Below are 12,678 nucleotides of genomic sequence, written 5' to 3'. Positions count from 1 at the left end.
TTCTCAGCAAAAGAAATAATCAGTGAGGTGAATAGAGAGCCTACAGCATTGGGAGCAAATTTTTACCACTTACACACCAGATAGACCACTAATCTCTAGCATATATAAAGAATTCAAAAAGCTAAGCACCAAAAAAACCCCAAATAACCAAATCAATAAATGGGCCAAGGAATTGAACAGACACCTCTCAGAAGGTGATATAAAATCAATCAACAAATATATGAAAACATGTTCAACATCTCTAGCAATTAGAGAAATGTAAATCAAAATTACTCTAAGATTTCATCTCACCCCAGTCAGGATGCAGCTATTATGAAGACAAACAATAGTAAATGTTGGTGAGAATGTGGGGAAAAAGGCACATTCATACATTGCTGGTGGGACTGCAAAATGTTGCAGCCAATTTGGAAAGCAGTATGGAGATTCCTTGGAAAACTGGGAATGGAACCACCTTTTGACCCAGCTATCCCACTCCTCGATCTATACCCAAATGACTTAAAAACAGCATACTATAGGGACACAGCCACATCAATGTTTATAGCAGCACAATTCACAATAGCTAAACTGTGGAACCAACCTAGATGCCCTTCAGTAAATGAATGGATCAACAAACTGTGGCATATATACACAATGGAATATTACTCAGTAATAAAAGAGAATAAAACCATGGCATTTGCAGGTAAAGGTATGGAATTGGAGAATATAATGCTAAGTGAAGTTAGCCAATTCTACTAAAACAAAGGCCAAATGTTTTCTCTGATATAAGGAGGCTGATTCATAGTGGGGTTGGGAGGGGGAGCATGGGAGGAATAGATGCACTCTAGATAGGGCAAAGGGGTGAGAGGGGAAGGGAGGGGGCATGGGGGTAGGAAAGATGATGGATTGAGATGGACATCATTACCCTAAGTGCATCTATGAAGACATGAATGGTGTGAATATACTTTGTGTACAACCAGAGATATGAAAAATTGTGCTCTATATGTGTAATATGAATTATAATGCATTCTGCTGTCATATATAACAAACCAGAATTTTAAAAAATCAGAAGTTTATTTCTCACAGTTCTGGAGGCTTGGATGCCCAAGATCAGGGCTCTTGTGAATCTGATTTCTGGAGAGGGCCCACTTCCTGGTTCATAGACAGCACCTTCTTGCTGTGTGCTCATATGCTGAAAGGGGCCAGCTTGTTTTCTAGGGTGTTTTTTATAAAAGTACTAATACAATCATGAAGGTTTCATCCTCATGACTTAGTCACTTCCCAAAGGCTGTAGGTCCTAATACTATTGCCTGAGAGGTTAGGAATTCAACATGAACTTTGGGGGGATACAAACATTCAGATCATAGCAGTGACAATATGATCACCTAGTTAGAAAATTTTAAGGAGTCAGCACATGGAATACTGAAATGAATAAGAAACTTCAGGTAGTATAAGGTCACTGTAGCAAAATCAACAGCCTTACCACACAAAAGCAGTAACTCATTAGAACATGTAATAGAAAATACCTTAATCACAAGAACAACAAGATCCAAAAATTATATTAAATAAATACTTGCAAAACTTATTATAAAGTTTGCTGATAGATGTAGATAAATTTAGTCCCAGGGCTAGAGCTATGGCTTAGTGGTAGTGCACTTGCCTGGCATGTGTGAGGTACTGGGTTTGATTCTCAGCACCACATATTAATAAAAAAAAGGTCTATCAACAACTAAATATATATATATATATATATATATATATATATATTAAAAAATTTAGTCCCAAGTAAACACAGCAGTACTTCCTATTCATTGATGGGGTACACAGTATTATGAAGATATCAATTTATTCACAGATGTAGTGCTTTACTTATAGCCATGAAGATGACAGTCAAGCTCAGACTCCAAAAATCCCATTTTCTGTTCTCAATTCAAACCTGAAAGTGACAAAAGAGGGAATGAAAAAAAATATCTGCAACATAATCTAAACAACAAAACATGAAAACCCTCATGGGAAACTGAAGACTGTGTTGAACTTATATTTGGGGTGAGGGAGTTGTGGGCTTAAGTGAAGTGGGGAGGGTCCATAGCCAGCAATATAGGGCAAGGTGACAGGATAGGTAAGAGCAAAGTTTTAAAATCTCTGTTCCTGGTTCATTACATAAACCTGAGGTAGTCTCTCAGACAACAGATGCAAGTAGCCCTATGGTAATATCAGGACAGCAAGAAAAAAACGGGTTGATAAAAGCAGTCTGACACCAAGAATCTTTGTTAATAACCAGTGAATACTGTTTAATTGATGAGAGCTATTTTTAAAAAATATTATTTTAATACAACATAAATAGCCTGGAAATGGAATAGTATTTATCATAATGAATCACACATAGTAAGGGTAGCGATTTTTTCATGATGCACACATATGTATGATTTACATATATGCTTGGTAGAAATGTACAATATTTTTCTCACTATGGATAAGGGTTATAAAAATAAAATTGCACTGAACAGTAACATTAGAGAAGCTCAAAAGAGATAGGACCTCCCCAAATCACCATGCTCAGCCTCTACTGGGTAGAAAATAAATCTTTTAAAACAAAAGGTTTCCAAAGTCTAAGTGTGAGTAGTGAAGGAAGTTGAGTTTCTTTGTCAGGTCAGGAGTGCTACTACTTCCACATCCAGCATATAGCCTGGAGTTCGAAATAATTTTGTACAAAACTTCCAATTGAGCAAATACTGAGATGGCACAGAGGGATAATTTTCCAGGGAGTATTTAGTTAGAAGTCAGGATGCAATACAAGGATCCTCAAGAGTGAGGACCCAGGGGTCTGCCCATCCCAGAACAGGATATCCCACAGAATCCCACTTACTGTTGATGTCAGTTCCAGGACACTCACAGCAGAGGTCTCAGGCTGAGCAGTCCCCCTCATTTCCAGCTTGAGAGTCTCAAGAACGTGGATGCTTTGGTCTGAAGGTAACAGGCACAAGTTAGCAGAGGGAGGATTTCAGGCTCTGATGGTTGCCAAGGACTTACAAGACCTCTCATTCCACAAGAAATGAGACCAACCCTGCCCTGCTCCTGTTAGTTCTGTAGTCAGAAGAGGGGAGAGGCCAGGCACTGCCAGACATTTAAGATGGGAACCCTGAGGGAGGTCTGAATAGACCCCATCCTAGATAGGGGAGGCCACACAGAATCCAGCCTTCTACCTGATTTCCTATCTGAGAGGCTCTGAGCATGGTGGCTGGATGTGAAATCCCCTGACTTCCCACTGGGGCATTAGAGGTCCCTGGCTTCAGGTTAGGAGAGGGGAGAGCCCTCAGGCCCTGCTAGGAATCACAGGGAGGACCCTAAGGAAGAACCATGGGAGACTCACAAAAAAAACTGCTCACACCATCAGCCTGGGGAGATCCCAGACAGGATAATTATGCATAGTTCCTTTCCTAGGCTTCTCAGGGAAATGAGGACCACAATCTGAAGGACAGATCACCTGGGCAGGGGACGCAGGGCTTGTGAGATTAAACATAAATACCATGGAAAGAGCTGAGGGCATCACTACAATATTAGGCAGACCACAAGCCTCAGGTCCACCCTACCTTAAATGTCAACCCTGGGAAGATCTAGGACATAGAGGTCTCCTATGATGCTCCCTCACTTTCACCTTACCCATCTCAGGAACAGGAGGAACTTTTTCTGAGACCAGTGTACTCAGGTGGAGCATTGGAGGCAGGCTGGTCAGTGCCAGGAGCCAAGGCAAGGGCCCTAAGCTAGGGCTGTTTTCCACCCGACACAGAAGGGGGGCTCCCTAGTCATACCTATTCCCTGCAGTCATTTAGGGAAGGATTCAGACAGGATTCCTGGATATAGTATTTCCTAATATTTTAAGAGTCCGAAGCTTCATGGGGGTGGGGGGAGACTCAGATTAGCAGAAGGTAGAGTCCCCGACCTTGCTAGGCATCTGGTAAGAAACCAGAATCGAGGAAGAGATGCAGGGGGTACAGGGCACACCACAGTTAGCAGGAACACCAATCCTACCCGGCCTTGGGGTCAGCCCGGGAAGCCTCATTCAGTCACCATACGTACTATTTTTCATCTTCCACCTGGGGGTTCTGAGGGTGTGGCCTCAGATCATCAGAGGGAGGAGCCCTAGCCCTGGCCAATCATCAAAGAGGAGCCTCCCCCCCCACACACACACACACAAAAAGCAGGCCCCAGTCCTGCCCTATCCCTCCAGTAGCTCCCAGGAGACTCCAGGCAGTGTTGCCACTCCTAGATTTCCCTGACACTCTCAGATTTCCCAGCTTCCACCTGGAGGTTCTGAGGTGTGGCCAATCATCAAGGGGGAGCCCCTCCCCACAGATAAAGCAGGCCTCAGTCCCACCCTATCCCTCCAGTAGCTCCCAGGAGACTCCAGGTGGAGTCGCTACTCCAAAGTTCCCCACCACTCCCAGGTTTCCCAGCTTCCACCTGGGAATCCTGAGGGGCGTGGTCTCATCAGCAGAGGGAGGAACCCTAGTCCTGGCCAATCATCAAAGAGGAGCCTCCCCCCCACACACAGATAAAGCAGGCCTCAGTCCTGCCCTATCCCTCCAGTAGTTCTTAGGAGGCTCCAGGTGGTGTCGCCACTCCTGCATTCCCCACAGGTTTCCCGGCTTCCACCTGGGGATTCTGAGGGGCGTGGCCTCAGGCCAACAGAGGGAGGAGCCCTAGTCCTGGCCAATCATCATAGGGGATCCCCCCCCCCCAATCACACATAAAATAGGCCTCAGCCCCTCCTTCTCCTCTTGTTTGCTCCTGGGAGGCTCCAGGCAGTGTCGCTGCTCAGAAGGGGCGTCACATGAGGCGTCTGAGGGAGGTGAGGCTTTTTGTGAGGGGGCTGCATATAGGGAGCACAGGAGAAGTCCCAGGGCTGGCCGATGATCAAGGGGATGACCCCGAGGGAGGATTGAGGGCCCCTCCTCCCACAGATATAGGGAGCTCCAGACCCACTCTGCCGGAGCAGTTGTCCCTGGGAAGCCTCAGGCACAGTAATGGGTTGTGCTGTTTCAGGCTTCCATATCCATATCAGGAGTCTGAGGGAGGTGACGCTTTCTCTGATGGGCATGGACTATCATTGGCAGAGGGGGGTAGTCTGAGGTCTTGCCAAGCTTTGAGGCCAGGAGGCAGAGGGAGGAAAGAGGGATCAAGTTCCACCATGCCATCAGCTCTGGGGTGCTCTGGGCAGGGGTCATATAAAGTATTTCCTGAGTTCTATTTTTGGAATGAAAGGGAGGAGAGACCTTTTTGTGGGCTTTACTCTAGCCAGCAAAGTGGCGTCTCAGGCCCTGCAAGGCATGAAAATGGCAGAGGAATAAGAGAATTTACTGCCACCAACATGGCAGACCTCATCCCCCCTTCCTCAACTCGAGGCAGGGTTCCCGGATGTGGTATATCCAACTTCCATCTTGGAATCAGAAAGGGTGCTTTTACGCAGGGTCTCCGCAGGTGTCAGTAGAGGAAGAAGCCCCCGGATCCTCCAGAGCATTAGGAGAAAAGAGGTTCCTGCCACAGGTGTGGCAGGGACCTCTTCCCTGCCCCTGCAGTCATCCCTGGGCGACTCATAGTAAACCCAGGCAAGGTTCCTGGATGAGGTGTATCTGACTTCTATCTTGGACTCTGAAGAGGGGGTGCTTTTACATGGGGTTCAGCAGGTGTCCATACAGGGAGAAGCCCCAGGTCCTCCAAGGCATTAAGATGACACTGGGAGAGGAGAGGTTCCTGCCACAGATGAGGAGGACCTCACCCCTGCCTCTGCAGTCAGCCTTAGACTCAGATCTCTGCTCTTGCTGACAATATTAGAGGACCAGGGGCACGGCTATTGGATGTGGCGCCTCTTTACTTTTGGCAGGATTGGGGTAGTCTTGGAGGTGAAAACCTTGGTCTGATAGCTGTGGCCTGAGTTTAGAAGCCAAAGGCACCATTGGTGAGGACTAAAGGTACACTCCACCCTCCATCCTCCCCTGAAAAAGAGGAATCCGTACTACAGAGTCTAGCTATACCTTCTAAGCACTGGGAGGATGAAAGCTAGGATAACCAAATGAAATGAACTCTCACTTCTATCACAAGCTCCCAGAAGCCAAGGGACTGGATTTTTTTCAGGATGGTGAGGTCTTAGTTGGAAGGGGAGACTTCAGGTCAGCACAGGGTGGGAAGGACCATGCTAAGAGTAGAGATGAATACCATGAGGTAAGACTAAATGAATCTCTCAATAGACTTTGGGCAGGGGTGACTGATTTGGTGCTTTCTTGCTTTTGTCCGGAGTATTCCAGGCAGGTGAAAGCCCTGTTTTTGTGTGTGACATCAGCAGAGGGAGAAGTCCCAAGATCTTTTAAGAGTCAAGGTAAGGTAAAGACATTGAAGGAGGAATAATGGTACCCCCCCCCCAAAAAAAAACACCAGAAACAAGGGGCTCTGCGGAAACTCCCATTATGTTCCTGCTGTCAACTCTGGAAGGATTGGCCAGATATGGTGTGCTCTCACTTCCTTCACGAGGTAAGTGCGGGTACCTCTGGGAATTGAGGTCTTGATCTGAAAGGATAATTTCATGTCAGTAGGGGTTGGCTCAGGCCCTGTTGGGAATAAGGATGAACACCGTAAAGGATGGCTGAAGATATGATAACCCCACAGTAGAGTAGATGGGACCTAACCATGGGCAGAAATGGCTGCATGTGGCATCTCTTCATTTCTGTCTTAAGAGTCTCAGAGAAGTGAGAGCCTTGGCCTAAGGGTGTGACTGCAGGTCAGCAGAGGGAGGAGTCCCAGGCTCCATTTGGTGTCAAGGTAAGGACCCTGGTGAGTACCAAAATGCCTCCTGCCCCAGAAAAAAAGGACCCTGCAGAGTCTAGCTATGTCCTGTTCTCAGCCATGGGAGGACCTAGGCAGGGTACGTAAGGTGTGCTGTGCCTTCACTCCCTCCAAGAGTAGGATAGATGGCTCAGAGAAGTGGGATCATGTGGTCTAAATGGGACGTCAGTTCAACAAGGCTGGGTCCCAACTCTTTAAGGAGTAAAAATGAATGCCATGAGGCAAGACCAAGGGGATTCCTACTGCATAACACACAGGGTCTGGCCTCTGCTGGCAGTGCTGTGCTGTAAGACCCAGGCAGAGGTGGCCAGATACTGTGTTTCTTCACTTCTATGTTCTCAGGGAAGTGAAGATCGTGTTCTGAGGAGGGGACCATCTGAGAGGGAGCCACATCAGGCTAGCAGAGGGAAGAGTTCTAGATTGCCAGGATTTAAGGTAAGGACCCTGAGTGAGGACTGAGGGCACAATGTCCCTTTGTAGGACTGAAGACGTACCCAGTGCTACCTTGCCTATGCTGACAGCTCTTGGAAGCCCAAAGCCTACTAGCCAGATGTGCTGAAGTTCCATCTTCATGATCTCAAAGAATTGAGGACTTTTTCTGAGAGGGAGATAAGGGTAAGCAGAGGAAAGAGTCCTGGGCCCTGACAGGCATCAGTGTAAGGAATGAGGATACCTCACACCTAAGAGAGATGGGATCCTAACAAAGTTTGGCTGGCCCTTTCTGTCACCTCAGGGAGTCTCTGGATGGGTGTGATTGGAGGTAGTGCTACCTCATTTCCTTCTCTTAGTTCCAGAATATGAGATCTTGTTCTGAGAGTTTTGCTAAAGTCCAGTGAAGGGAGAGAATCTAGGCCTTGCAAGGGGGAAAGTGAGGGGACCATCCACCCCAGAATGTGGAGACTCACAGACTCTGACCCCACTTGTCAGCTCTGTAGAACTTAGGGCTATGCTTGTAGTCTTTAGCTGGGAAGCCCCCTACCTCTAGTTCCTCTTACAGAGGTACCAGGAACTAGTGATGAGGGCCTTGGTCTGAGTCATATGCCCTCAGATCAAAGAGCAAAAGAGGCTTAGGAAGTGTCAGGAGCCAAGGTGAGGTTCCCTGAGGCCCTACACACCCCTAACAGAGGGGGAACCCATGGCACTTACCCCATGTATCCTACTGTCAGCCCTGGAACCTCACACTCTTCTAGTTGGCTGTACCCTGAGGAGGTTTTCATGTCCTCCTACAGGTTCCTAAGGTACAAGCCAACCAGAAAGACAACAGACCTGTGAAACTCTAAGATATCACCTAAAGACAAGACTTGTAAGTGAGCTTTTATTAGAGCCATCACAGGTGAGTTTTTCCCCCCTGAGACACTCATTGTCTCTCTTACCCTCAGGCTTGTGGTATCCTATCACTACACTTCTGCTCACACTCTTACCTGCTGCTTCCAACAATAATCATCATGCCTCGCTTTCCAAAACGTCCACGCCTCACCCTTGAGCAAGACTTCCAGAACCCATTTGATATACAGGACTTGATTATTGCACAGGCTCCCACAGCTGAGAAGGAAGGTGATACCTCCTCCTCTTCATCTTCCTCTTTAAACTTGTCCTACCCCTCCTCCTCTCCTCCTTCACCCTCCTCTTCTTCTTCCTCTGCTTCCTCTTCTTCTTCTCTGATTTTGGATACCCCAGAGGAGGAGGAGCCTGTTGCTGCAATGTGTAATTCTCCCCAGAGTTCTCCCAAGACTACTCCCCCAAGTACTCCTCAGAGTTCTCCCAGGACTTCTCCCAACACTCAGAGCTCGCACTCCTCCCTGACTTCATGGAACAAGTTAGATGAAGAGTTCAGCAGCCAAGAAGAGAGTTCAAGCACCTTTCAGTCTTCAACCGATACTGAATTCTTGCCCAGAGACCCGCTTGAGGAGAAGGTGACTGATTTGGTGCATATCCTGATTCTGAAGTATCGACTGAAAGAGCCCATCACAAAAGTGGAAATGCTCAGAGTTGTGACCAAAGAGTATAAGCATCAATTTCCTGTGATCTTCAAGAAAGCTACTAAGTGCTTGGAAGTGATTTTTGGTATTGATGTGAAGGAAACAGACACCGCCAGCCACCTCTATGCCCTTGTAAACTCACTCAACCTCACCTATGATGAGATACTGACTAATGACCAGAGCATGCCTAAAAATGGCTTCCTGATAATTATTTTGGGTGTAATATTCATAGAGGGGAACTGTGCCTCTGAGGAAAACATCTGGGAATTCCTGAATATGATGGGAGTGTATGATGGGAAGGAGCATTTCATATACGGGGAGCCCAGGAAGTTCATCACTAGAGATTTGGTGCAGGAAAATTACTTGGAGTACCGGCGGGTGCCCAATAGTGATCCTCCATACTATGAGTTCCTGTGGGGTCCAAGAGCTAAAGCTGAAACCACCAAGATGAAAGTTTTAGAATTTTTGGCCAAGGTCAAAGGAAGTGACCCTATTTCCTTCTCTAGCTGGTATGAGGAGGCTTTGAGAGAGGAGGAAGAGAGAACTCAGGACAGAATTGGTCCTGTAGATGATAGTACAGCCTTGTTCATTGCCCAGCATTGGTCAGCAGCATCTCCTGCCCCTAGTGAAGAATGAGGCAGATTCTCTACTCTGTTTTTGAAGAAGGCAATTAAAATTCCAAGTAGAGGAGGGTCAGGGTCATGTTCGGGAGAACACGGTGTATAATTTTCTGTTCCTGTTCTGTATGGTGACAATTACTATCTTTTGGGGGGAGTACTTTTCAAGTGCTGTTTCTGTTAGAATAACTAGCTTAAATAACTATTTAAATAACTGTTAGAATAACTAGCTTAAAATCTAGTTTGAGTGACATTGCTGTCTATCACATTTTGAGAAAAAATATGCAGTTAATTTTTTTTATTCCTTTAGCTCTTTTAGACTATTCTGTAAAATTAAATGCAGTGAACTTGGATTTGCTTGGCTTATTCAAGAAAGTATGAAAAATATCATTAAATCTTAATGAATTAAGGTCTCTGCTTTCTGACTTTTGTTTGCCAAATATTTCTAGATTATTTTCTTTTTGGAAGAAATTGTGCTAATAGGGACAATCCTTAGGTAAGAGAGACACACCTCTACCCACAAGAATGGTAGAGTCACCGAATCAGGAATGTAGTGAGATGTCTGTAAGGAACAAGTAAAAGAATGAACAAACAACGAAGTGAGACTCCAGTTGCCAGCAGTCAAGTGTAAATGCCCTGAGCCCAGGCAGTTTGGGGATTTGAGAAATTCTAATTCTTTCTGTGGGAGTTTAGGCTAAGCTGGGTGGTGGCAGGGGCAAGACTCTTGGACAGTGTATTACTGGTGAGAGAAAAGCCTGGAATGGAAAACTGATCAGAGCAGTTCCTTTTGGATAATGGCTAAACAAGAGATTAATCTCCACTTGGGCCAGGTGTAGAAGGTGTCTTGTGCACTTGTCCCAGTGCACGCGAACTCTGCATGAACTAAGTGTTCTGTACAAAATAGCTGCAAGAATTTCCTGGGAAATAGGGTGGTACTCCCTTGAGAAGGTTCTTAGAAGCCACCAGGATGGCATTCTTCCCTGGCCTGGGATAACCAGAGTACACTCCATTAAAAATGAAATGAAGGGCTGGGGATGTGGCTCAAGCGGTAGCGCGCTCGCCTGGCATGCGTGCGGCCCGGGTTCGATCCTCAGCACCACATACAAACAAACATGTTGTGTCCACCGAAAACTAAAAAATAAATATTAAAAATTCTCATTCTCGTTCTCTCTCTCTCTCTCTCTCTCTCTTAAAAAAAATGAAATGAAGCGGACACTTGTGATCCTAGTGGCTCAGGAGCCTGAGGCAGGAGGTTTGCAAGTTCAAAGCCAGCCTCAGTAATAGCAAAGCACTAAGCAACTCAGTAGACCCTGTCTCTAAATAAAATACAAAATATGGCTGGGGAGGTGGCTCAGTGGTCAAGTGCCCCTGAGTTCAATCGCCACTACCAAAAAAAAAAAAAAAAGCAGATTATCTTGATTTCAATTTGGCCAGGTGTAAGCAAGCGCTAGTATTTGGTGGCAGTGAAATTAATAAAAGTATTTTTGAGATGATGAGAAGCTGGGCGAGAAGGAAAGAGTTGGTATTTGACTTAATTGTAGGTTCTTTGAATTGTATCAGCTGGGGAAAACTGACTCACACCCAAATTAACATAATGTTCTAAGAGGGAAAACTTAATGACTTTTATTTGAGAATCTGCATTTTTGACTGATATGATATTTTTTTCTCCTGGTCAGCTGCATGTTTTCTGAGATGTCCTGGATAATAACAACAAAACCCTAGAGGAGAGGATGGTAGGTTCTGGAGTCAAAATGATATTTAAAATAACTGCCATTCATTTAATATCAAATATATGCTAGGTACTGTGCCAAGTATTTTACTTAAAGCATATATGTTCCAGCAGTCTTAAAAATCTCCAGAAGCCAGGGCTTCTCAGACCTTCACTTCTCAGACTCTCAAGACAAAAATGAAGAGACGCCACAAGTAGCCATTTCTGCCCAGGAGTAGGTCTCATCTATTCTTCTGTGAGGCTATCCTTGGTCATCCTTCATTGTGTTCATCCTTATTCCCAACAGTGCCTGAGCCACCCCCTGCTGATCTGACATTGTCCTTTCAGATCAAGACCTTACTTCCCAGAGATACCCCAACTCACCTCAGGAGGAAGAAAGAGCATACTACCCTGATCCTTCCAGGGTTGACTGCAGAGAGGTGGTTCATATAAACATAGTAGTTGGGCTCTCCAAAAATGTTTAACGCCTTCTCCAAGTGTCTTCCAAATGGGCCTGTGAGTAGAATCTGATTTGGCATATTAAATAATGCTTATTGGTTTGTGATCCAGAAATTATATAGATTTTTTTTAAACCAGTCTGGTACTTCAAGTAGAATCTTAATGGGATACCCTTTTTGAAATTAGCCACTAGACACGTATACAAATGAATGAATTTATCCACGTGGTAAAAATCAAAGCCTCTCCTAGTAATGGATGAAGAAAAACCTTAGAAATCTGTGTAAGAAAATATGTGCAGAGCCTGAATCCTTAAAATCCTGGGGTCCTTCTAGGAGGCAAACAATGACTTCTTAGCAAAAATAACCATTGTTCTGAACTCCATGTTTGTGTCCCCCTTCTCAAATTCATATGTTGAAACTAAACCACAATATGATGGTATCAGGAGGTAGGACCTTTTGAAATTAAATAGGTCTAGATGTGCTCATGAGAGTGAAGCCCCATGATGGGATTAGTGTCAGTATAAGAAGAGAAAGAGACTAGAGCTTTTTTTCTTGCCCCTCCACCACTATGTGAGGTATAGTGAGAAGATGGCCATCTGTGAATCAGAAAGGGAGCCCTCAGCAAACATTAATCTGCTGGCACCTTGTTCTTGGACTTGCCAGCTTTCAGAACAATAAGAAATGTATTTCTGATTTTTAAGTAATTCAACCAAAGCAATCTTAACAGCAGCCTGAACTGACTGAGACAACCATTCTTCCAACTCCCCTTGTCTGTGCCTGCATAACGGGAAAATCCTAGTTTGCAGTTTTTCAAAACGCACCTAAAAATGCATTTATAGTGTTCACTTATGTGGAAGGTAGGAAAGACTCTTAAGTTAAGATTTTGGCCATGTGTCATAAGGAAGGAAAATGCTTTCAGCTTAGTGAGATTATACAGGTTATTTCAGGGAGCTGTGTAGAATAGTACTATTGAGTGCAGAAGGGTGCATTCTACCTGCTAAGGTTTTTAGGAGTCTGAGAACCGAGTATGATCTTACATGGGAAAGCACCTGTGACATAGGAGGTTCTTGGGAAAGTTGATGAATTTAAAGATAAATTTTTGT

The 12,678-nt window shown here is 45.1% G+C and overlaps 1 protein-coding gene across 2 annotated transcripts in view; it reads left to right on the top strand.

Moving 5' to 3' along the window:
• The window catches only part of LOC101977920 (melanoma-associated antigen 10), a 175,814-nt gene extending 165,242 nt beyond the window's left edge, over positions 1-10,572 (top strand). For both annotated transcript variants that reach the window (XM_078034180.1, XM_040286335.2), the window contains 4 exons: positions 6,279-6,789; positions 7,294-7,428; positions 8,043-8,116; positions 8,193-10,572. In XM_078034180.1, coding sequence (XP_077890306.1) covers positions 8,259-9,428 — 1,170 coding nt within the window. In that variant the 5' untranslated portion in view covers positions 6,279-6,789; positions 7,294-7,428; positions 8,043-8,116; positions 8,193-8,258 and the 3' untranslated portion in view covers positions 9,429-10,572. The remainder of the gene's footprint in view (positions 1-6,278; positions 6,790-7,293; positions 7,429-8,042; positions 8,117-8,192) is intronic.
• Positions 10,573-12,678: the final 2,106 nt, after the last annotated feature.

This window comes from Ictidomys tridecemlineatus, chromosome X (assembly GCF_052094955.1).
Source record: "Ictidomys tridecemlineatus isolate mIctTri1 chromosome X, mIctTri1.hap1, whole genome shotgun sequence".
Taxonomy (NCBI): domain Eukaryota; kingdom Metazoa; phylum Chordata; class Mammalia; order Rodentia; family Sciuridae; genus Ictidomys; species Ictidomys tridecemlineatus.
Note: the sequence above shows the minus strand (reverse complement) of the source record. Positions and strands in the feature narration are given on the sequence as shown.